This window comes from Pseudochaenichthys georgianus, unplaced genomic scaffold (genome assembly GCF_902827115.2).
Source record: "Pseudochaenichthys georgianus unplaced genomic scaffold, fPseGeo1.2 scaffold_565_arrow_ctg1, whole genome shotgun sequence".
Lineage (NCBI taxonomy): Eukaryota > Metazoa > Chordata > Actinopteri > Perciformes > Channichthyidae > Pseudochaenichthys > Pseudochaenichthys georgianus.
In genome coordinates, this window is record NW_027263126.1 from 50,002 (window position 1) to 76,106 (window position 26,105).

The 26,105-nt window shown below is 43.5% G+C and overlaps 1 protein-coding gene across 1 annotated transcript in view; it reads left to right on the forward strand.

Annotated features, from left to right (window-relative positions):
* Positions 1-26,105, forward strand: part of tecta (tectorin alpha) — a 67,776-nt gene that overhangs the window by 21,035 nt on the left and 20,636 nt on the right. The window contains exons 10-16 of the mRNA XM_071202559.1: positions 17,007-17,032; positions 19,690-19,829; positions 19,927-20,214; positions 21,329-21,466; positions 22,850-23,015; positions 24,475-24,887; positions 25,370-25,940. Of these exons, the coding sequence (XP_071058660.1) occupies positions 17,007-17,032; positions 19,690-19,829; positions 19,927-20,214; positions 21,329-21,466; positions 22,850-23,015; positions 24,475-24,887; positions 25,370-25,940 (1,742 nt within the window). The remainder of the gene's footprint in view (positions 1-17,006; positions 17,033-19,689; positions 19,830-19,926; positions 20,215-21,328; positions 21,467-22,849; positions 23,016-24,474; positions 24,888-25,369; positions 25,941-26,105) is intronic.

Sequence of the window (26,105 nt, forward strand, 5' to 3'; positions counted from 1 at the left end):
GGCTATAAAGGAACTACAGCACGGTCACATGACTTCACGTCACCACCGCTAAGCTAAAGGAGGCTAATGTTAGGCTATAAAGGAACTACAGCACGGTCACATGACTTCACGTGACCACCGCTAAGCTAAAGGCGGCTAATGTTAGGCTATAAAGGAACTACAGCACGGTCACATGACTTCACGTCACCACCGCTAAGCTAAAGGTGGCTAATGTTGGGCTATAAAGGAACTACAGCACGGTCACATGACTTCACGTCACCACCGCTAAGCTAAAGGTGGCTAATGTTGGGCTATAAAGGAACTACAGCACGGTCACATGACTTCACGTCACCACCGCTAAGCTAAAGGTGGCTAATGTTGGGCTATAAAGGAACTACAGCACGGTCACATGACTTCACGTCACCACCGCTAAGCTAAAGGCAGCTAATGTTGTGCTATAAAGGAACTACAGCACGGTCACATGACTTCACGTCACCACCGCTAAGCTAAAGGAGGCTAATGTTGGGCTATAAAGGAACTACAGCACGGTCACATGACTTCACGTCACCACCGCTAAGCTAAAGGCAGCTAATGTTGTGCTATAAAGGAACTACAGCACGGTCACATGACTTCACGTCACCACCGCTAAGATAAAGGCGGCTAATGTTGGGCTATAAAGGAACTACAGCACGGTCACATGACTTCACGTCACCACCGCTAAGATAAAGGCGGCTAATGTTGTGCTATAAAGGAACTACAGCACGGTCACATGACTTCACGTCACCACCGCTAAGATAAAGGCGGCTAATGTTGGGCTATAAAGGGACTACAGCACGGTCACATGACTTTACGTCACCACCGCTAAGATAAAGATGGCTAATGTTGGGCTATAAAGGAACTACAGCACGGTCACATGACTTCACGTCACCACCGCTAAGCTAAAGGTGGCTAATGTTGGGCTATAAAGGAACTACAGCACGGTCACATGACTTCACGTCACCACCGCTAAGATAAAGGCGGCTAATGTTGGGCTATAAAGGAACTACAGCACGGTCACATGACTTCACGTCACCACCGCTAAGATAAAGGCGGCTAATGTTGGACTATAAAGGAACTACAGCACGGTCACATGACTTCACGTCACCACCGCTAAGATAAAGGCGGCTAATGTTGGGCTATAAAGGGACTACAGCACGGTCACATGACTTCACGTCACCACCGCTAAGCTAAAGCTGGCTAATGTTGGGCGTGATGACATTTAGTCGTCTCATTTAGACACTTTAATGCACCAGTGGGGTATTGACTGACGTATGTTGTAGAACAATATGTTAAAATCTCTTCAGCTTGTGTTAACTACAGACCTTATTTCAGGCTAACAACCAGAAACAGTAAAAAAAACATTGACTTCCGAAAAGATAACCGGAAGTGGTAAAACAGTGAGCAATTCCCAAGGTTTAGGACTCAAAACAAGATAGTGTATATACCGCCAACTTCTAAGGAAACCACATTTTGCATTGCCTCATGTATTCGCTCAGATCTAGTGGTGTAAACGCGCCCTAATTTACTTATTGGTTTTAAATGACTACAGCAGCCACGCATGGCCTGTTAGCTGACAGTGTATTTGCATAATAACCATATGTACCTAACCCTTACCATGTATCTCACCTACTTTTAAATCCAGCTTTCTTCGTATCAACCCAAATACAGAACCCTTAAGTGATCTTTCTCACATGCTTCCTCCCAGGTACCACGTCCTCGTATCAAAGTACGGTCGGTTGGCGCCGCTGGCGGAGGTGGACCTGAGCCCCCGCAGCACCATGGTGGACGTTCGCTGGGGGGAAAGAGTGGAGGCCATGAGTCTCCATTTGGAGCAGACGGTGGCCGAACTTAGGAAGCACATCCGGGCTCTCTTACAGCTTCCCCACCACGGCATCCGGCTCTTCTACATCAACCGGGAGATGTGTTCGGTGTTGGGACCCGAGGAGTTAAAGTGCAGCACTCGGGCTCTTCATTCCTACCGGATTCAAGACGGGGACGAAATTCTAGTCGTGCCGAAAGTCAAAAGTCGCAGCAGCAGCTCCTCGGGTCTTTGAGTCGAGAAGTCCTACGGTACTTTAGGAACCTCCAATGAACACTCACTGGATACTAAGCTTTGACTTGACCCTTTTTTTAGATTAACAAAAAGAGGAGATTAATGTCAGTCTTGAATGTAACGATGTTTGCTGTCCAGAACAAATCTATACGATAGAAGTATTTGCACATAGGTGCTCCGCATTCACAAAGCATTAAGACGCTGTGCTTTAGTGGCTTGAGGTAACGATGCAGCTAACATCTAATTTTAAAAATGTTATGCAAATTCGGACCTGTTTCATAGTTGTACCAGTTAAACGCACATTAATCTGAAACTATTTTACAATAGGTTTTTTTTTGTTATTAAACGTACGATGTTAGGTCTTTATATAATTGTTAAACTGTTTTAAAATTGGTTGAGGAAGAATACATTAGGCACACAATACAAGCTGCATTATGTAGTTACACTGTTCATTGCGTTTTCAAAATGCCTACGCTGACTTTCCTGCACCGTACTCGGCAGCCGCCAGTTTGCTTTAATCTGTGAGCAGTGCATCTTTGGACAGTACAGTTCTAGCAATATACTCCTTAGAAGACAACGCAATAACCTACATTGAACTTATATCATGCAACCAAGCCGACACAAACGCACACCAGAATACAGGTAAGTTATGTAGGCAAACAAAAGGAAAAGTTTTATTTACCGTAGACTCAAAGAGGCTTTTTTGTTTGAGCAGATTTACTCCTGAGGACGGAAAGATTTCTCTGCTTCTTCCCGTTGGATCACTTTCTCGTTCCGCATCCAATCCACACATTTAAAAACAGTGTTGACATAAAGTGCTCCACATCAATACATAAAAAGCGACATAAATACATTTATTTTACAGGCCTGCGTTTCCACTGCAGGCCTCGCTCGGTTTGGTTCGGCCTTATTAGGCCCGGCTCACTTTAATGCTGCGCTTCCATTACAGTTTAGGAGCTGGGGCAGTTACTATAGTAACGCAGTGTGGGCGGAGCCGTGACGTCATCTTCAATGAGCGCCCCAAAAAACAACACAGCCATGAGCTGTTAGCCCTCAGAGCTCACAGCTCCTCATGTCTGATCAGAAACTAGACAGAAGTTAAACAAGTACAAACCACAGACTGCCTGTGTCATGGAGAACACAGTCGCTGGTTTATTTATGTCTGTAGGCCGTTGTTGTGAGTGTGGACGGTCGGAGCATATATAACGTTAGCTTAGCCGATCTCCATTCAGAAAACACGCATTTTAAAAGGTGTTTCTCTGCCGTCTGTCTGCAGACTTGTCAAAGCATTAATTCATGGTTTTCACTAACCGGTATCAGTATGTTGTTACTTCGGCATCATTTTGAAACGTGTATAATTAAATCACGGTCACATATGTTCATCTTGTTGTAGTTGTAGCCCCCTTGCCAGCGATTCTCTCTCTAGTTTAGCATGCTCAGCCCGACTCAGCCTGGTTGTTCCTGGCCCTAGAACCACGATTTAGTCGGGCCAGAAAAAAGGTGAAAAAGTCGCCCCGGGCCAAAACTAGGCCAAGTGGAAACGCAACCAAAAACGGGCCCCGCACGGCTCGGCACGCTTAAGGCGAGCTACCGCTGCAGTGGAAACGCGCCATTAGACAAAAAAACTAATGTAAAAGCACGAGACAATAAAACCATACTTGTAGCCACAGACTGAAAAACTCTCGATGTAACAACATTTAAAAACACAACAAAATAGAAAACCCCAATTTAGAAAACACCGACTGATACGTCTGCAAAAACACATGACTCTTGATCGTGGTGGCTACATACCCTGTGATATGTACCCACAATGCAGTGTGTTGGGGATAACGTGCAACACAGTCAGTACGCCCTACGAGATCAGTTTAAAGTGAGTAAGGGGGCGAGGACGGAGGAAAGGAAGGAGCGTTGATGCTCGAGTTACTGCAGGCCTTGAATGGAGGAACTCTCTCGCCTGTAGAGTGAAGCGCTGAGGCCCGGGCTGCAGGGAAACCTCACACCAGCCGCTGTGCCACCTGCACTTCTGCTGCCTTTGGGTTCGAAAGGGTTCAGCTAACAGACCCCCGCCCCTCACCCATTCACCCCGATCTCTCCTTTACATCCGTCTGGGAAAAACCCGACACCTCCGAGTGTCTGCAGTTTCACAGGAGGTCGGGAACTTCTGCATCGGCTCACTTCACTGTGGATTGTTTCCAATCAAAGAATAGACAGAAAAAGGGATTCCCACCTGCTGATAACCAGAACTTAAGAATCATGTGAAGTGGGGGAAGGAGGATTTTTCTTTGATTACCTTTCAACAATAATAAAAAATCTTCTGATATACCTTTTTTAAATTGATATAATCACATGGAAATACTTCTGGACGGAAGTGAGTACAGATTTGAGAGACATTAATGGACTCGTTGTATTGATCCAGGAGTTGAGCTATCTGCGTTCTCATTAACATAATCAGTGTTTTGTTGCCAAGACATTTTAAATTACTGACTAGCTCAGGGGCATCAAACTCAATTTCATCGTGGGCCACATCAGCATTATGGCTGCACTCAAAGGGCCGGTTGTAACTTTATGACTATATAAAAATACATATAAAAATATATCATATATATAAAATAATGTGTTATATTACATTATTTCCTCTGCATTGGATTATTATCAGGTTAATATCTTCCTAAATAACTACGTCTGAAAGCAGAAGTCTAGGGCAAATAATTGCAAGTCTCTTCAGTGAGAATGTCACAAAATGATTTAAAAAGAGAAGCGAAATTCTGGAGAAAAAATATTTTTGAAATAAAAAGTAGCATTTTGAAAAAAAAATCTAATTCTGAGAAAAAAGTCTAATTTGAGATGCATTGTGGGACATGTAGTTTATGGGCAACGTGCTTCTGTAAAGTAGCATGTAACCGTATAATAAACATATTATATTCTTTGCACGCTCTTGTGGGGCCACAGAAAATGAAGTCGCGGGCCGGATGTGGCCCCCGGGCCTTGAGTTTGACACCCCTGGACTAGCTAATTGTATATTTTTTATAAACAAATGGCAATGGGCTGAATGAACACTTTAACCTGCAATACGCATGGTAACGTGTGTATCCAGAGTAGCTTCCTGTAAAACCCAGCATTCATTGAACAAAAAGGCGGGAAAACCTCAACAAAACATATTTCGTTTTAATTTAAGAGTCTCCAATAACTTTTAGTTTCCTCTGCCCGAAGACAGGCATGGCATTTGCATCGGTGAGTCTAAAACTAAACGAAAATACGTTTCGTTGATGTTTTCCCGCCATTTCTTCAATGGATGCTGGGTTTTACAGGAGGCTACATGACTCTGGATACACACCATGCGTATTGCAGGTTTGCATCTTTACGGCCCGTCCACACAGCGGCGTGCGCTTCACCATTCACTTTGGATGGGGTGACGTCCCTTTTCGCCGAACCGTGGCTCGCTGCAAAAGCTGAGCAATGTTCAACTTTTGACGCCTCGGCGGAAGCGTCAGCCAATCGAATCGTATGCCAGTACAAGCTCGAGCCAATCAAACCGCTGCTTGTGTGTCAGGGGCGGGAGATTCATGCGGTTGGTTGTTGGTCGAGTTTCAGACACGCCCGCCGGCAAGCGCCAACGCACGCCGCCGTGTGGACGGGCGGTTACATCAACCCATGTGTTGACTACAACAATTAGAAAAATGTATGTATAGTAATTCGTATTTTTCTTTTTCAAATATTGGAGTGTGGATTTGCATCGGGATAAAATATCTTTCACACAAATAATGTTTGAGTAGTTGATAACTGGAGATCTCCGTCACATTTGTAAATATACTATATTATAATTGAGTGCTTACATCGAGAGCAATGGGGGGATTTGTTCTTCGTGATATTGTGGCCCGGTGGTGGGTTGCATGTTTTTGGTATGTTTGATTTAACATGTTTATAGGATGTGGCATTTCAGGGAAACAGTGTTGATTATGGGAATGTGTTATATTTGAAACGTTGTGCCTCTTCCCCTCTCTTTTATACCAAATAACAAATATTATATACAGACTAAAGAATCTAAAAGATAGTCGCTAATCTATAAAACTGTTTATATTAACGTTTGCTTTTGTCCTTTCTTTAATGTTTATATATATTCAATGGTCTTGTTTCTTTCTTTCTTGAGATCATGTTTCCATTTCTACACCTGTATCGCTGCTTTCACCTCTCTTTAAGAAATAAATGATTATAAATCAGAGGCTTTCACTGGTCTCACTGGTAGGTAAGCTCCCTCGGGACAAAGGGAGTCAGCTGTACTCGCGTGATTTGCTTTAAATTAACGAATATCAAATCAATCAATCAATCAATCAATGTTTATTTTTATAGCCCAATATCACAAATGTTACATTCGTCTCAGTGGTCTTCACAGTGTGTACAGAATATCAGTATGACAATACGACACCCTCTGTCCTCAGACCCTCTGTCCTTAGACCCTCTGTCCTTAGAGCCTCTGTCCTTAGACCCTCTGTCCTTAGACCCTCTGTCCTCAGACCCTCTGTCCTTAGACCCTCTGTCCTTAGACCCTCTGTCCTCAGACCCTCTGTCCTTACACCCTCTGTCCTTAGACCCTCTGTCCTCAGACCCTCTGTCCTCAGACCCTCTGTCCTTAGACCCTCTGTCCTTAGACCCTCTGTCCTCAGACCCTCTGTCCTCAGACCCTCTGTCCTCAGACCCTCTGTCCTTACACCCTCACATCGTACAAGGAAACACTTCCAGAGAAAACCCACAGTTTAAAGGGAACATGGGAGAAACCTCAGGGAGAGCAGCAGAGGAGGGATCCCTCTCCCAGGATGGACAGACTTGCAATAGATGCCGTGTGTAAATTGAAAAGATAATACATTTGCAACATAGGTAGTCCAAATGTTTGGAAATGCATGTGTGTATAATAGGAAGATGAATCCACGAGGATATCCATCAGGACCGATGATCCAGGACCACAGCCACGACTCAAGATCCAGGGCTCGCGATGCAGGACTCAGGACCGCAGGATCATCCATGACTCCGGATCCCGGCGTATATAGACGCCAAAAAGAAAGAGATGTGGGGAAGCTGGGTTAATGGGAACATGAGAGGACACAGGTACAGACACAGAGAAGGAAGAAGTGAGATGTCCCCCGACACACTAAGCCTATATGCATCTTTTGGGGTCTTTTTTTTAGCATTTCGTTACTGCTTTTCCAGTCAGAATTAGTTCTGTGCTTTTCGTGCCAGTTTGTTTCGGCATTAGTTTTAAAACTAAATAGGATTCAAGGCTTTTATTGTCTTTTGAAATTTGAAATACAAATCCGGTTTGCTTTTCCACCAACAAGAGCCCTGTTGGATCCACATCAAGACGTCAGAGTACACAACAACAACAACAACAAAGGCTGACTGCGTCGGAGCTGTGTTCATGTTGCTCTTAATCTCAAAGGCAAGGCAAGGCAGGTTTATTTATATCGCACTTTTCAACGCAAGGCAATTCAAAATGAAAGACATTAAGCATTAAAAAAGAAAAGCTAATAAAAAAACATTAAGGAAAAGTACATGGATAAAAGTTACAGTGCAGTCTAAAATATGAATAGTTCAATTAAACATTACAAGAAAAAGTACATGTATAAAAGTTACAGTGCAAAGTCAGATTGAATTGATTTCTCCAACGTTGACCTGTTCTCCAGAGTGACGTGGGTACGTGTTTGCTTCTATAATTCAGTGGCATTTAGCCTAGCGTTTGCTAACAGCATGCACCACTGGAAAGTACTAACTCACCGTCTGACTGTAACGTACCCTGATGCATTTGACTATTTCCCCATAAATGAATACTTTGTTCAGTTCTAAAGTGCAATTGGAAACCTAGCGCCATAAATAAAGTTGATCTACAGGTAGTATGACTTGGATGAGCATAGCCACCGAAGCTAGTCTTACTCGTTGCTTTCATTGAGGCATTAGTATACTTTGTTTCAACTCGTTTAGATTATTGTAATGCACTTTATGCCGGCCTAAATAAGACCTCGCTGGCCCGCCTGCAGCTGGTACAAAACGCTGCGGCGCGGCTGCTCACAGGAACCCGCAAGTTTGACCACATCACACCAGTTCTGGCTTCGCTCCACTGGCTTCCCGTCCATTTCAGAGTCCATTTAAGATGTTATTGTTTGTTTTTAAATCTCTTAATGGGCTGGCCCCAGAGTACATCTCCGACCTCTTGCAGGTGTACACCCCCTCAAGGGCTTTGAGGTCGGCTGATCAGCTGCTGCTTGTAGTCCCAAAAACAAAGAGAAAGACCAGGGGAGACCGAGCGTTCTCATCGGTAGCCCCCAGGCTCTGGAACGACCTGCCCCCTCGTGTTAAATTGTCGCCCACTCTTGAAGCTTTTAAGTCCCGCCTAAAAACCCACCTCTTTCCCCTCGCTTACCAGTCAGGCTGAGCTGAGCTATGTCATACCTGTTTGTATACTTTCACTGTCTGTCCATAGCCTTTATGTGCCTTGTTTTTATTCTTATGTGTGCTTTTTTTATCTATTCGTGTAATATAATATTTTATTATAATGTTATGTTCATTGTGAAGCACTTTGGCAAACCCTCTGTTTTTAAACTGTGCTATACAAATAAAGTGGATTGAATTGGATTAGCCGTTTTCTACTAGCATATTTTACTGTGTATTTTGTTCTTTCTTGTGATCGTCGTTCGATCTATCTATAGACTTTCTCCAGGTTCGCGATCAGACACCAGTTCTGGATGGTATGAACATTGAGGTTCACCTGCTGAATTAAAAACAGAACAAATGAACCAAAGAAAGTGGAAACCGTAAAGCAGACTCAGGCAGGAGGCGCTATATGCTATATTCACACTTTAAGTATTATCCTACAGATCAGTACAGCTGACAGAGAAGAGATAACATCTGATCCTTCACAACAACCACTGGATGCCCTTTAGTGTTTAACGAACAGTGTAATCCTGATTGTCATCCAGGTGTCTGTTTTCTTTATGTAACTGTAAGGTTAGGGAATACACCTTTTCTTTGGATCCTAATGATGCCGTTAGATGTAATCTGTTACTCACAAAACCTTTAAAAGCACCTTATGTGAAAGCTGTGTTGTACACGCTGCACCAGCATGTTCCGAAGCACTTCCTGAGTCCTGATGGAGAGATAGAGGTCCGGGGGGGGGGGCGTCACTCGTGTTACGGGCAGAACGTGCACGTGTCCAGCATGCAGCGCTCGGTTTCACAGCCTCAATGCTTGGCCGTGGAGAAGATGGGGATCCTGCAGATCTTCTCTCTTTCTGGCAGCCGCGTTTTATATTCGAGCGTCAAAGAGTCCATTCCATACGTGTCGTGTTTCCGGGGCATTCCCTCTATTTCCCCCCTCCTCCTCTTCCTCTTCCTCTTCCAGCAGCATGACTCTATAATCCTGTGTGGGATATCTTTGCCACCCACCCACCACCTCAACTCCATCACTAGCAGGACCCTCCTCTCAGGGTTTAGGAGCTAAGGAAGGTTTAGGAGCTAATGAAGGTTTAGGAGCTAATGAAGGTTTAGGAGCTAAGGAAGGTTTAGGAGCTAAGGAAGGTGTTTTTTCCACATGTTTTTGAGATTGCATCAAGGACCTGATTAAGATGTTGTTCAGAAAAAAAACATTTTAAGATGTTATCTGGTTTTGGATAATGAAAGTGTAATCTTTGAACGACCACGATAGCATAACCAATAGTGTGTGAATGTTAGCTATAAGGTGTATTGCATCTGTTCGAATGTGTGTGACTGCTGAAAGCTGAATGCTGAACTCGAGGGGTCGCAAAGACTGGAAGAGTTCTGATGGCGATAACATCAAGAATAAATGAAAGAGAAAATACAACTGCTGCTCAATCACCAGATTGCAAATCTTACGCGGGGAACTATCCAATGTCCAGGCAAGAATATCCTTGTTGGAGTTTATTGCATTGCATGCCAATAATCCAAAAGTACACCGAACAATGTGTTCACCTATTCTGGCCTTGCTGCCCATTTGCTGGCCCTCTGATACGCCAAGTTCACCTCCACCCGTCTCCAATGAATACCTCATCACCTGGTGCCCAAAGCTGCCTTCAAAATAAAAGCATGAACAGCTACTTTAAAGAACTTAAATAATAACACTACATAATGATACATGTCCTGAAAAGGATGTGTCCGAAACTTTGGTGTGTGACCAAATCTCATCGCATAAACGTCCTCCAAGTCTCCGTTATAATTTTTGCAAAACCATCAAGTGTACACAGGCGCACACGCTAAATTACGATAGATGTTGTTGCATTGTAAATACTTGCTAGCAGACATTAGCATTTACCAAATGTATGTCTTGTAATTGCACTGTTGAGGAACCTGTGATCTAAGTGTTTTCATTCATCAATCGTAGTTGTGTATATGACAGTAAATCTTTGAATGTTGTTGCGTCTAAGTAAAGTCTCTCAGAGCCGCTAGCACTAGCACGTCTTGTTTTTGGCATGTGGCAAAGAAATCACCCACAATGGATATTGAATTTCTAGAAAAGTGTACAGATTTAAGTGAAGTTTTAACAAATACAATCCATTAGTCTCAACGTGTGGATTTCTTAGTGACCATTAAGGCCTAAGAGAGAGCCTTCCTCAAAAGTCACAGCTGTGTCCTTAGCCGATCATCGAGGTCAGACTACGGGATGGATGCATTGTATAGATCGCACCTTGCTGCATAAACAGGACCCGTCTGTATTCTGATCTGCCCTTGATCTGCCCCATTGCATTATGAAGTGGGATTGGGGGCACTGGGGGCTGAACGGAGCCTTTTGTGTGCCGAGGTGAAGGAGTCACCGGGGTAAGAAGGGTTGGGTTACGTGAAGGAGGGTCTGCCTTGTGAATGGAAAGCTAGGAGAGGAGGGCAGGGCAGAGCCAACCGCTGGGCACCAGGGTTGAATTAGAGTGGCCCACCTTCGGATTGGGTGACCGCCGAACAGATTTCAGAGCGGGTATCCAGTCCAAGACCTTCTTTGTGAAGGTCAGGCTTCATGGACTCTCCAGATGCTGGATACTTTGACCCTGTTCCCACACGTTAACCTCCTGCTGCTCACAAATCTTTGATGTCATTTCTGTTGGGGAAATGTTTTCCTAGGCCCATAACGTTGACCCAGTTTATCAGTTTGTACTGACCTCACTGAGCACAGGCCTGTCACCTTGAAAGGCTGCTCTCAGTGTTTTGTCTCTCTATTCCTGCCTGCTGGGGTCAGCTGATGGAGGTGTTATATTATAGTGCGTTATCTTCTTATACAAAATGTTGATTATTCTCTCAGAACTAGCTAAATACATGTCAAAATCCAGCAAGGGGGGCCAGAGATATGGAGAATCCAAAATCCAAACCTGTCTAAAAAGGTCAAATATCACTTGATTTGCATCAATCTTGATACAGGGTACTTGGTATATGTTGTACTTTGGATTCCTAAAGCTTTTAGTCTACTAACCCATCATCCAAGGGTGGTTTTCACTATAAGTACAAAATATTCTTTTGGACGGACATTATAATTTACAGTTTTTTACCATGTTCAATCTGAATTGTCTTTAAAATAAAAAACATCTATATTTATTCTGACTTTTCTACATCCAACTCACAGGTTTATCATTACTTTGAGAACAAAGATTATTAATGTAACCCTTTTAGAAGGGAAGATATGGTCATTTGTTCTGGGAATGTCATTTTCGAGCCTGAAACCTGAAGAACAGGCTCGGGTTTATTAAGTCTAGGGTTGCAACATTTCGGGAATTTTCAAAGATGGAAACTTTCCACGGGAATTAACGGGATTTATGGGAATAAACTGGGAATTTTCTAAATTGAAGGTTGGCTCTTCATAGGGAAATTAAATATAGTTGGGGAAAGTATATTTTAGCATAATCTTCCATCCATCCATCTTCTCCCGCTTATCCGTGGTCGGGTCTCGGGGGTAGCAGTTCCAGCAGAGAGCCCCAAACTTCCTTTCCCCTCATCAACCAGCTCTGACTGGGGGATCCCAAGGCGCTCCCAGGCCAGCGAAGAGATATAGTCCCTCCACCTGGTCCTAGGTCTACCCCTTGGTCTCTTCCCAGCTGGACGTGCCTGGAACACCTCCCTAGGGAGGCGCCCAGGTGGCATCCTAACTAGGTGCCCGAACCACCTCAACTGGCTTCTTTCGAAGCGAAGGAGGAGCGGCATAATCTTGACTAAAACAAACAGATGCCATTCAAGTACACTTGAATATCCATGCCATAGCACGGCTTACTGCATGGCTATTGAGACCACACGAAGGTTCGCAACAGGCTCACAAGTGAGAGTGGAAAAACTCTTTGAGCCGGACACAGAGCCTCCTCAACAGGCTGGACAGTGACACTGCAGAGGAAGAGTGTGATGTTGATGAGGCCCAGGAAGAGCCCGTTGACTGAAAGGGTTTAGCCAAAATGCAGAGGATCGCTTGAAGGAAGATTTGTTTAATGGGACTTTGTGGAGGGAGAGGGGCTCTTTCCATTTAACGTTTTTAATGGGACTTTGTGGGGATCTTTGGATGGGGGGGTGCATTTTTGTTCGTTTTTTATTAATGAATGGGGTTGGGGGGGATGAGTAACATTTAACTCAACATTCCTGTTTTCGTTCTTCAATGAAACAAATAATTGTTCAATAAAATAATTAAAACTTGTTCTGTTCTACTTAAAAAAAAACGTTTTAAAAAATAAATCTGTCGAAATGTCATGTTGTTTAATTTTGCATCGAATATTTCCAAACTTCCCCAGCTTAACTTCCCATGGAAACTTTCCGGAAATTCACCGGAAACTTTCCGCCCCTTTGGAACCCTATTTAAGTCTCACTTATTTGCTGTGAAATGTGCGCTGTCAGGTATGACGTGCATGTCTCTATGTCTATGGGATTGCAATGGGACACAGCTGATGTGATTCAACGATCTCCGCAACATTTGTTTGGAAGAGAGGCGCGTCACAACCCCGATAGAGAAAAGTAGCCATTAAATATAGAAACAGGTTAAAACACCACATCAGTGCCATCAAAGTTCCCGCTCTCTCCGTGTGTCTCTGAGTTTTGTCTCCATTGCTTCAGAAGTTTCCATCACAATTTCTGTTTCTGCGTCTTGACATGAAATGTAAAGCTGAACGGCCCACTGGCATCGGTGATTGTATATAACACCACCATGAGGACACACTTGCTGTTGGTGTTTTGATGTAGCCTCTTCTCATAGCATGATGCATCGTCCCATTCAACAACCGAGAAGAGAATCAGAGTCTCTGTGACATCGAGGCGGAGAGGCTTGAAACAGTCGTACTAGGAGTTGAATGACCACGTCCAGAAGCAAAGGAGTTTTTCAGAATGGCCAAACTGATATATCCTCCTCATTGAGAGATGATGGCTGATGAACCAGAGCAATTGGCCGAAAGATTATTTTCAAACAAAAAAAGGTTTAAAGTTAGGATTTATCTTAACGTTTACTTAGAAAAAAGGACAGTAAAAGATCTGTGGCCGTCTGCAGAGAGGACGAAAAGGTGGGACCCGATCGTTCCTTACTTCTGTGGGAAACATTGCATCACAGCTTCATTACGATGGTAGTGAAAGTAGTAGCAATGCTCCATTGAAATAAGCCAATCCCAGTTTCAGTGCTTGCCATTCATCCTCAGGCAGACTGAAAGGACATCGATCCCCGTTTGTTTTTAGCTTCAACATGTGTCAAGGCCAATTATCGATCTCCAATGACATTGAGTAGTTGTCGCCTGACTGACCATCGCATTTGGGCTCCTTGGAGATAAACGAAATGCACTGTTTTCTTCATGTTTTGATGTTATTGCCCAAAACCTCAGAATTTGGTATTTAGCGGCAGTCAAATTACAGCAGATATTTCGCCCAAAAAGGGGCGTGGCCTTTACATCAAGGGAAAAGTCCCCGGATCGGTTGCTATCAAGTAATCGAGAAGGGGAAAAAAGCAAGTCATTTCCCATCGTGTTTTCTGTTCCTAATGAGTTGTTGTGAGTGTCAGTGAATGGAAAACAAATCAGATGTATCAGTACATCTCGATCCTGCTCACTTCTCCATCCCTAAAAACACACATCGGGAAGCCTCGCCCGGCCCAGTAGGTCACCTGTACCTGTTCTTTGTGAGACGTTCTCTTTCACAGCTCGGTTTAAAGTATGTGTCCATTGACTCAACAAGACGTGGGAGGTATAAAAGAAGCCTCCACAGAGAGCCTGGGTTCTGCTTAATGGGGGCCTGGGTCCTGCCCTACCTGGAGCCTTTCAGACATCTTGCTCCCTGCCTCTCCAGTTACTTTCACTGTCCTCCTCAACAAAGACCTGACTGACTGCCTTCTCCTTCCCAGACCCTATCAGTGTGGATCCACGTGAGATTTTCCCCTCGCTATCTCCCCAACCATCTATGGAAATAAGGCGTCTTGTATAACCCTGTAAATGAGGCTGGTCCTAATTAAAAAAAAAAAGGGGGTACACAGTCTCCAAAGTGACTGATGTTAATTCTGTAACTCTACCTACCACTGAGCTTTGAAAAGCAAGGTGTGTGTGTTTCTGGGTTTTGTCCATAAATGCCCCAGAGTCAGACTGTACTACTTTGGTACGTTGTGAGTGCTCAGTAGTCTGCCCTAAATGCACTTATTGAACTCTTGCTCACACAAGGCCTGATCCAAAGGCCGAACGTCCACCGTGAACCTGCTAGAGACTTATCAAGACGCTCCACTTATATACATATGATTGTTTTAAAATGCTGCTTGATTGAAATATTATTAAGAATGTGGAATTCAAGCGCCATTCCTCAAAGATAAAAGCCACTGTGTTTCCTCCAAATTGTCCACCAAAGACATGTGTTATCATCGTGTGGCACCTCGCAGGTGTTAATGACAGATTTTGCTCAGACGGCTTGACATCCATCCCGTGTGAGAGCCTCTCTTTGTACGACACATTCCTTTCCCCCGTTTAAAACGTGTCTGCGGGCAGCATTGCTCTGTGGCTTTTTGCCTCCATCATCTCTCTCCGCTCTCTCTCTAGTCCTCAGATTCCTATGCCGTCCCTCCCCTCAGCTTCCCTCTCCTCCCCGCCTACCCCCCTTTCCCCAAACGCTGATCTCAGATTAAGTTCAACAGTATCCCAGGTAAAGTTTGCACCCGCTTCTTCAGGCTCCTTCCACCGCTTCAACGGGTGTTTCCCAAACTGTTTCTCCTGTAAGGACATTTAAACGCCCAGCGCACAAACCTTTTGGATTGCTTTTCTGCTGCTGGGGTTTCTGTGCAGCTGGAGTTGGACGTGCTTCATCAGAATCACCTGTTTTACTCCGTCCATCACCACTGCTCAGTGGATGGTCCTCTGCTGGATGGGACGCTGCTCTAAAGGAGGCTGCCAGGTTACACTCTTGAGGTGCTAGATGTCCATCTTCTGAAGGCAGGTGAGGGCATCACTTCCTCCTCTACTCATCAGTTTCTTTATGAACCGTAACGTTTGTCCTTAGCCTCATTGTTTGATGCTGCTTAAAAGGACTTTTGGGTCAAATATTTATGGTCATTGATGAACGGTTTACTATTTGGTTCAGGATTGAAAGGCTTTACTGTCAATGCAACATACAATACATAATAGACAATTATGAAAAATAGTTCAATTGACATAATTGTGCAAGAAAAAAAGTTCGAATACGCAGGAATATGTTAATGATGTAGGTGTACAAGTCCAGTTGGGGGAACCGTTATATACTCTATAGCAGGGGTTCTCAAAGTGTTGATGAGTGAGGGCCAATGTAGGTACCCAATATTGGATTGAGGGCCGCCCAAGAAAAAACGGAACACAAAATAATTCCAAAACAAATCCTTTCTTTATTGTACTAACCAATTACCGCAACTCGCGAGATGCCTAGTTGCCATGCAACCAGGAGTCTAGCAAACTGTCATTCATAATTTAGGAATGACAACCCAGGGGGCGCAGTTTTACCATTCTTAAATTCCATTCTTACTAGATACAACCATGGAGGATTAAAACATAACGCATGCATTTCAGCGTGCCACATTAACTATCGCGGGCCGCCAGAAACATTTCCGAGGGCCGCCATTGGCCCGCGGGCCGCACTTTGAGAACCCCTGCTCTATAGACAGTCACTATTGCTTCATGGTCTTATATAATTTCTGATATTCTTCACGTTACTTTTTATTGCTAATTTAATGTTTTTTCCCCACGCTTATTTTAATATTTAAGGGGTCGCAAACCCTGTATATTCGCTTTTGGGGTTAATTCCCACCATTTTCTTAATTTTGGGGATTTTTATGACCATGTAATCTAGGACTTCACGTAATAAATGGACCATAATACAAAATATTACCAACTTTCCATCATCCTGTGACCTCGATAAGGTCCCAGACCCCAGATTAGAAACCACTGGTCTACTTTTGCAGGTACATTTCCACTAATGTTAGTATACAATCTATACAAAAGAACATGTTTTACTTGTATTGTACTGCATAACAAAGCACACTTTTAGTTCACAACTCTGACTTAAATTCACCTTGAAGCCCCAGATACAGACAGAAGTATACTTTGAGTAAATGAGCTTCAGAGAGTGATAAAGACCTGAGTTGTCTTTCTCTGAGGCCACAGATAAACATGTTTAGTTTATTTATTTATTTAAAGGACAGTGCCCATTAATCCACATTGCTGTGAATGAGCCAGTATTATCCAGCAAGCTAATTTTCAACTGTTGTCCTTGGCAAGATGTTAACTGACCACAACAAGACTAGAGAAATAAAAACATAATTAAATAGAATACAGCAGACAACAATACATAACTAGCAGTACAACAATAGAGAGGAACAAACATGCAAACAGTTAAAAGTGTTCACATGTTTGATTGCTTAAAAGCCAGTTCTTATGATTGCGGTTAAAAGTATGATATGTAAAAGTATGTATTGGTATTGTGTTCCAGAGTGTAGGTGCCCTCACAGAGAAACAGTGTTTACCAAAGGAGCTGGACCCGAGAGGGGCTGCACAGTCCCCTCTTAGGGCAGACCTTGTGGTTCTGCTGTATAAAAGTGCAGAGCGGTTGGGGGGGGGGGGGTGCCTTGCCGTTTAGAATCTTAAAAATGAGACATGCGTCGGTGTGTTTTAAAATATTTCCCCAGCTGAGCAGGTTCTGTTTGTCCAGGATTCTGCAATGGTGGTATAGCTTAGGTTTTCTGTCCAACACTTTGAGAGCTTGGTTGTGAAGTGATAGGATAGGCCTTAATGTTGTGCTATTCGCCTGGGTCCAGCTGGTCCACCTGGGTCCAGCTGGTCCACCTGGGTCCAGCTGGTTCACCTGGGTTTAGCTGGTCCACCTGGTTCCAGCTGGTTCACCTGGTTCCAGCTGGTCCACCTGGGTCCAGCTGGTTCCCCTGGGTTCAGCTGGTTCACCTGGGTCCAGCTGGTCCACCTGGGTCCAGCTGGTTCCAGCTGGTCCACCTGGTTCCAGCTGGTTCACCTGGTTCCAGCTGGTTCACCTGGGTCCAGCTGCTCAGCCAGTCTGTCAGGTGGGGAAGGATCACGGCAGTCATGTGGAGTTTTGCGACAGGTGTTGTCAAACAGTTCCTTGGATCTAAAGTGTGCTAGATTGTATTTAGTTACTTGCCTGACCTGCCTCACTTGTTTCTTGAAGGATAAGGATGTTAAAGTGGCTTGTTCATCTTTTAAGTCTTTATCTAAATGGCCTCGCTAAAAGACACCGAGTTAACGACGGTCAGATAAGATGGAGAGCCACGGGGTCAACAGAGCACTTGTGTTCATCTTTCCGTTGATGATGTTCGATGAGAGGCCGATGACAGGAGAGCAGTCAGACTCAGCCGGGCTCGCCTGGACACGATGTACCTTCAAGCTGAGTGCAATTCACACATTGAGAGATCGAGAGTCCAATATCCAAGTGTATAAGACCCTCTTCTTTCGGCAGGCCTTCCAATAAACTTTGAGCACGGTACACCTGGAGTACTGCCATTTTTATCGCTATCTCAGACTTTTATTTTTGTACTCCATTTCTTTTTTTTTACATTTTTTTTTTTTTTTAAATGTCTTATTATTACAATTATCTGTTTAATCTCTCAAAGTGTATCAGTATCCCTTGTTGTGAAGCACTTCGAGATTTGTCTTGGCAGATGAGAAGCGCTATATAAATTAAATATATTATTATTATTATAGCCGAGTCTAGATTCCAAATTAAATATCTGAGGTCCACTATTTTAGCCTTCAATGGCATCAGCGAAAGTCAACATATATAACATGTAATCCCGATAGTGTGTGTTGGTCAGCATCGTGCATCAACCTGTCAACTAATAAAAACCTTACTACCTCAAAGTTAAGTGAGACACATGTTGGATTTTGACCCAGGTACTCATGGGTTATTCGGTACATTTAAAACACTACAACATTTTGATGAATCAACCACGTTTAAGAAATATTAACGGTTAATTTCTCAACACTTTTCTTCATATCTTCCTCTATTAACAAAATGCATGATAGTGTACATGGGATGCAGCCGTGTTAACTAATGGCTAAAGGTAGGAGTGATGCGCCGGCCCACTGATTCACTCATATGGACGCCACCTTTTAAAGTCTCAATCAGTTTCATTGAACACATGTTTTAAATTCTATTTTAAAGAGCCAACATGTTTGTATCCATACAATGTGGTTTTGTCTTTTGACTGGATTGCTTTTGTATACATGTCTATTTTTTAAATACATTGCAGTACAGAGTAGTTTGATAACGCTCAGCATAATTGATGTAGGACCAAAAGGCACTAGTTTTTCTCTCAGTGTCAATCTGAACAATGCAGCTTTGAATAGGTTACTGCTGTTATATTGATCGTCAGAAAGCTAAGAATGACCTATGTGGTTGATCTGTCAACTTCTGATGCCTTGTCAGCAGTTGTATCTTTAATATACAACAATAGTGTTTTAGGGAAATGGCTTGGCTGTACCGAACGGGAAGCTTTCCAAACCGCTGAACAGCCCCTAAGGACCACTGCACGGCAACTCAAACCTGCCCACTTAAAGCCATTAGAGTATTTTCGCTCCTCTCCCTCCAGCCAAACAAGGCATGGATGGCTCCCAAACAGAAGTGGTAATGAGGTCCTAAGCATTCTCGCGGCTTCACACACTGAGACACCGGAGCACCGAGGGCCAGGTCGGTCAGCTGCGGGGAACCGAAGCACAGAGAGTCCCGTAGTCCACCGGCTCACCTGGGACCGTGAGGCAAACGTGATCCTGACACATTGTTCTGGCATGCATAAAAGGGCCTTTTCAAGGGTCCTCTGGGGAGACCTGGGAGCCTGATCTTAAAGAAGGAACAGTGACGTTGGTTTCATGCTTCTCCCTCCTATCGACCTTTTTAACGGCCCCGTTTATGAGAAGTTGTCCTATGACTCATGCGACTGTTACTCTTGTTCAGGAAGTGGTAACATAATAAGCAAATTAACCCACTCTTCTGCTTTTTTTAAAGAATGGTCAGGCCAGGCTGTCCAGTCATTCTGCTCCACCTCTTCAGCATCTTTGTGCAGTCAGGAGGTATGAGTCAATGTCTTTGTCTTCCAGGGTGGAGAAACGTCATGTCAATGAGCCCTTATGCCTTGTCTTTCTTTTGTAGCTCATACTCGGGAAATCCTGTATCCATATGGACCCAACCACAGGGATCTAGAAACCCCAAAGATGGATGATGGGAGTTCTCCTGAAATTACTTTAAGCACTAATTTCGTTTTCTTCAATGCACCATACCGTATCATCTATGTAAGTCTTGACCCTGGCTCTTGTTTTTGCATATAAAGTTAGACTCGAACAACGTATTTGCAATGTAGCTGAAACACTGGATTTTTTCTGTCCACAGATCAACAACAATGGTGTGATCTCCTTCAACGTGCAGGTTAGCCAGTTCACACCGGAGGCTTTCCCTCTGAGCGACAGCAGATCCTTCATTGCTCCACTTTGGGCCGATGTGCACAACGGCATCCGAGGAGATGTGTACTACCGAGAGACCACTGAGCCGGAAATACTGGAAAGGGCTACACAAGATATTCGGAGATACTTTAAAAATATGCCCGCGTTTACAGCCACCTGGGCCTTTATTACAACATGGCACCAAGTCACCTTCTATGGAGGAAGCCAGACAACCCCGGTAAAGTCTAAATCACCTAATAAAACATGTTTGTTGCACGTATACACAGTTCCAGAGTTTAACCTAGCTTAGCAACTGCTAGCCTAGGTCAGTGCTTCTCAAAGTGTGGTCCGCGGACCACTGGTGCTCCGTGAGCGCCCCCTAGTGGTCCGTGAGTATATTGGTAACATTTCACATTTGAAATAAATAAATACATTTAAGTTTTCCGCACCCTCGCGGGAATATCTCCGCAATGGAGCGGGGTTACATTTCACTTTCAATTGCATGATATAGCCCAGCGCAACACCTTCATCACACATGTTGCCACTTGTTTGTACCATTTTCAGGCGATTTGTAATCTATTCTAGAAAAACGATGTGTTTTTTGATATTTGTGGAGTTAGGTGGTCCGCGAGTGTTTTTTTATTTGTTAAGTGGTCCTTGGTATGAAAAAGTTTGAGAAACACTGGCCTAGGTGGATAAAAACCAAAAATGCCTTTTAACATTTGCTCATCTGACAAAAAAAACACATCCCGTCTTTAGCTCAGTCTCTACTTTTTATTGGAATGCACAAGAAACAAAGATAGGTATCAACGGTGGCTTAAGTCAAGTTAATAATTTGTACATCAACATTGTAAGTTGCTAATGCTATTTTTGGTGGTGATTGTTTGGCTTTAGCTCGATGCTAGCAGTTACCCTGCTTCCAGTCTTTTTGCTTAGCTAGAATAAAACAATGCAAGGAAAATTGTAGCATTTTGCTAGTGATTTGCTTATATTGACATTTGTACGTAGTGTTTAAATTGGAATACACTTGTACATCTTTACATTTAACCTATTGTTTTCATATCATTGTAACGAGTCCGACTATATATTGTTTATCTGCAAAACACCAAAACCTTGAAGGATTGAAAATATATTCAAGTGCTTTGATTTTAAAGCAATTGGCCACATGGTGAACATTTGATCTCATTGCCATGGCCATTTTGAAATCCCATGTCTTGATTTTACGCAATTGAGTCAATCTGCAGTTTTGTCTGCTGGTAAAACGTGTTCAATTTTGAAAGCATTTGTTTCGTTGTTGGAGTTTATGTTTTTCTGTTTGTAAAACTATTCTCATCCTCTTGTTTGATTAAAAGGTGAACACATTCCAAACTGTACTAATCGCAGATGGCGAGGCGTTCTTCACTATGTTCAACTATGGAGAAATCTCATGGAGCACAGGAACCGCCAGTGGTGGAGATCCTTTAACGGGACTGGGTGGGACAACAGCTCAGGTATTCTCACAATGTCCCTAAAACCATATGTGGTAGAAAAATCTCACCGATCACCGGCTTGAGCTTCATCTCAGGATCCATGTATCTGTGATCCTCTCCAGAATGGAAGGAGTCATCACATACAGAGCATCAGCTAGTTCCTGAGCAGTGTCCTTCACATGCTGATATCCAAGAGAGGGAGTCACACAGTCACAAGATGGAGGGATAGAAAGCAGTACATCCTGTCATGTACACAATTCTCAACATTCTTACTTTTTCTCAAAATCCTGACTTTTTACTCGAAATCTCAAAATCTGACTTTTTCTCAAAAAATCTGACTCTTTCTCAAAAAAGTGACTTTTTCTCAAAAATCAAAATGTTTTCCCCCCTCGAAATTCGGACTTTTTCTGAATACTTAATGTTAATAATCCCTCGTCACCTTCATTCTCAGGATCCATGTATCTGTGATCCTCTCCAGAATGGAAGTAGTCATCACATACAGAGCATCAACTAGTTCCTGAGCAGTGTCCTTCACATGCTGATATCCAAGAGAGGGAGTCACACAGTCACAAGATGGAGGAATACCGGTTCTTATAGATAATCATACATCCTGTCATGGACAAAATAATATTTGTTCTCAAAATGTTGGCTTTTTTCTGAATATCCCAAAATTCGGACTTTCTCAAAATCTAAAAAAATCAAATTCGGACTTTTACTCAAAATCCTGACTTTTTCTCAAAAGTTTTACTTTTTCTCAAAAATCTCAAAAATCTGACTTTCTAAATACATAACATTGTTAATAATCACTCGTCTCCGGCTTGAGCTTCAACCTCAGGATCCATGTGTCTGGGATCCTCTCCAGAATGGAAGCAGTCATCACATACAGAGCATCAACTAGTTCCTGAGCAGTGTCCTTCACATGCTGATATCCAAGAGAGGGAGTCACACAGTCACAAGATGGAGGGATAGAAAGCAGTATGCAATGTTTACTTCAGATCAGCTCCACGTCAGAAATGAGCATGCTTGATGTCTCTCTCCATAGAGGCTGAATCATCATGTTCATCACTCTCATGTTGGAAGAGGACATTCAGTATTTTCCCACAATTTATCATCAATTCATTTCCTTATATAGAATTGACAGGATAGACAATGATAGATCAAGCTCCCCATTGATATCAGGACAGCAGAACGTCTACATTTCTTCCGCAGAGTAAAACCCCATCTGTTTCAACTGCAACTCGAAGGGTCTGTTATTGTTATTGATAATTAAAATACTCTCAGGCTTCTTGCTTTTTTTTAAATTTGTATCTTCATGATTGATTGCAAGTTGCTTTGGATGATAGCTTTGGATTTAGCATCAGCAAACATTTGACCTCACGTCCCTCACACCTTTCCCCTTTCCAGTCAGGTTTTAACGGCGGAGACATCGGTCACTTCTTCAACCTGCCGGGATCTCGGTCAAACGGCGTGGTGAACATCGAACAGACGACCAATGTGAACACGCCCGGGCGCTGGTTATTCCGCGTCGACACTGAACTGATCAATCCTGCCAATGGTTGCAGCTTTAATGGCAAGTTCAAACATCTAACACTTAATAATTCTGACCACACATATATACTATTTTGTATGTTCTTTCCCACTATGGCTATGTATGTCGCAAACCGTGTCTATCACAACTGGACCTTCTGTAGACACACACAACCGTTATAATGTCCGTCTTTTCACTGAATTGTCGTCTTGAAAAGGGTACTCACAACAATTCTGCAACAACTTCATCTCCACCTGTTGCACTTGTTATTTCAACGTTAAAAACAATAAAACGGCATGAATTGCTTCGTCGCATTCATCTAGATCAATGTTTCTCAAACATTTTCATACCAAGGACCACTTAACCAATAAAAAAACACTCGCGGACCACCTAACTCCACAAATATCCAAAAACACATTCTAGAACACACACTCTAGAACAGATTACAAATCGCCTGAAAATGGTACAAACCGGCGGCATCATGTGTGACGAAGGTGTTGCGCTGGGCTATATCATGCAATCGAAAGTGAAACTTAAGCTTGCTCCATTGTGGAGATATTCCCGCGAGAGTGCGGAAAACTTAAATTAACTTATTTATTTAAAATGTGAAATGTTACCAATATACTCACAGACCACTAGAGGGCGCTCACGGACCACCAGTGGTCCGCGGACCACACTTTGAGAAGCACTGATCTAGATCCTCTGTCTCGAGCCAGTTAACTAGCGGGCCTTCTAGAACACCCTGGAACCGAGGGGAACTCTGAAAGAACACACCCATTGGCTACAAATCAAAATATGATTGGTTGATCAAACTGTCAGTCCAAACGTACGCTCTCATTCAGTGCAACGGCCAGGGCATTCGATCAAGGATGCAGAATACCTTGGTTGAAGGATATTCTACCCAGAGACCCAGAACAATACGGTTCGCCACTGTCATTAAGTATGGTATTCCTGTCATGCTATGTTTTTTCTTTATTATTTCTTGTTGGCTTTTATGTTTGTCTTCTATGTTGAAAAAGGGAAGCATGATTTCCACCCCAAAGAAGTCGGTGGCGGCTATATTTCCATTGAATACGGCCGTCCTGAGGCTAAACTTCGCTCATTGATGTGACGCGTATACATAATAAAGTCTGTCCTGAACTCGACGTTTTAAGAATATTTGATATTGTAACTCAAAACAAACAGAATCATACGGTCAACAAAAGATATCAGAGCTAAGCTCACCCCCATTGTCATGCTACCCAAACCTCCATATACACCAGGTGCCCTAGATACCATTAACCACACCCATGTGACAATCACCGGAAACAACCAATTACAAGTGTGTGTGGTGTTAACAAATAATGAAGATAATATAACTATAAACACGGGCTACCACAGCATTTTGGCTCCTACAAAGTCTGTACTATTACTTAAACTTGTATGCTTCTTCTCAATACAAATATTTGACCACACATTTCTCGTATGCAGAACTGTACTTTCATGCTTTCATATTTTCCAGGGCGTTTCTACAGACGAGGGGAAGTCTTCTGGCTGTCGGACCAGTGTTCCCAGCGATGCCGATGCCTTGACATTGACAACGAGGTGCAGTGCCAAGAGGCTCCATGTGGGCAGCTGGAGACCTGCGAGCTGCAAGAAGGCGCCTTCTACTGCCAGCCGACCCGCACGAGCACCTGTGTGGTCTTCGGAGACCCTCATTACCACACCTTCGACGGCTTCCTCTATCACTTCCAGGGAACCTGCTCCTACCTGCTGGCTCGGCCCTGCTGGGAGGTGACAGGGCTGCCTTTCTTCAGCGTGGAGGCCAAAAATGAGAACCGTGGCATGGCCTCGGTTTCTTGGCTTAGAGATGTGACAGTGGAGGTGTACGGACACAGAGTCATGTTACCCAAAGGCAGTGTTGGGGCAGTCCAGGTAAGACACTTTAGACCCTTTTATACCCTTTTGTTATTGTTCATTTGTAAATTCAACATGTATATTTTCTACTTTTTTGTTTATTTCCAGTCTTTTACATTTATATTGTACAATGCCAAATTGGGATCAATAAAGTACTTCTTATCTTATCTTATATTATACCAGGGTCTATCGCAGTGTTTGCCTTGTGGTTCCTTCTTGTTGGGCCTGATGATCTGTTTATTCAGATTATGTGACTGCATTCATACTGTGCTAGTCAAGTCCTTCTTTGACCACCTTGGAAGAGTAGTTTGGGCAGTTGCTCTTGGATGTATCTGGCAAAATGTCCAAGTACACTCTGACGATCTAGGATACAAGTTTTGAAGGTTCTGTCATGATAAAAGGAGAGCAAGAAAGTAATGGTATTCTCGATTGGCATATGTTGACAATGGACCAAGTTTTCGACCATCATGCTTTATTGTTCATCCTTCTCTTCTCTCCAGGTGGACGGCTTGATGAAGACTTTGCCGGTCCAACTCGAGCTTGGTGCTATCAAGGTATACCAGTCCGGGGTTGCCATTGCTTTAGAAACAGACTTTGGACTCTTGGTGACCTACGACGGCCAACACTATGCATCCATCTCTCTACCGAGCTCCTACTTCAACAACACTTGTGGCCTTTGTGGTAACTATAACGACGATCCGTCCGATGATCCCGTGCTTCCCGATGGCTCGCTAGCAGAAAGCGTGGTGGAGTTAGGAGGTAGCTGGCGAGCAGAAGACACGGACTGGACTTGTACAGATGGTTGTGCTCAGAACTGCAGTGTGTGTGATCCCGTTACAGAAGCCTTCTACTTTCGCCCAGACTACTGTGGACTCATTAACAAAACCGATGGACCTTTCAGGGACTGCCGAGCCGTAGTGGACCCTACCGCCTTTGTGTATAGCTGTGTGTATGACATGTGCAGCAACCGGGATAACATCACCACACTTTGCCAGGCAATCCAAGCCTATGCTCTGGCTTGTCAGGCTCTTGGAGTCACCATACGATCCTGGAGATCTCGTACCTTCTGTGGTGAGTTTCAGCTTTGACTAGAGAATGCAATACCTGAGGAAATTGCGGTGTGCACGCTGTATGCTGAAAAGCTATCGCTAAACTGCAATGTTGGCTTAGATGTGTAATACAAGGGCGAAGACTTATATGTAAAATGTCGATGAACTATGGTTAATATTTCTGGAA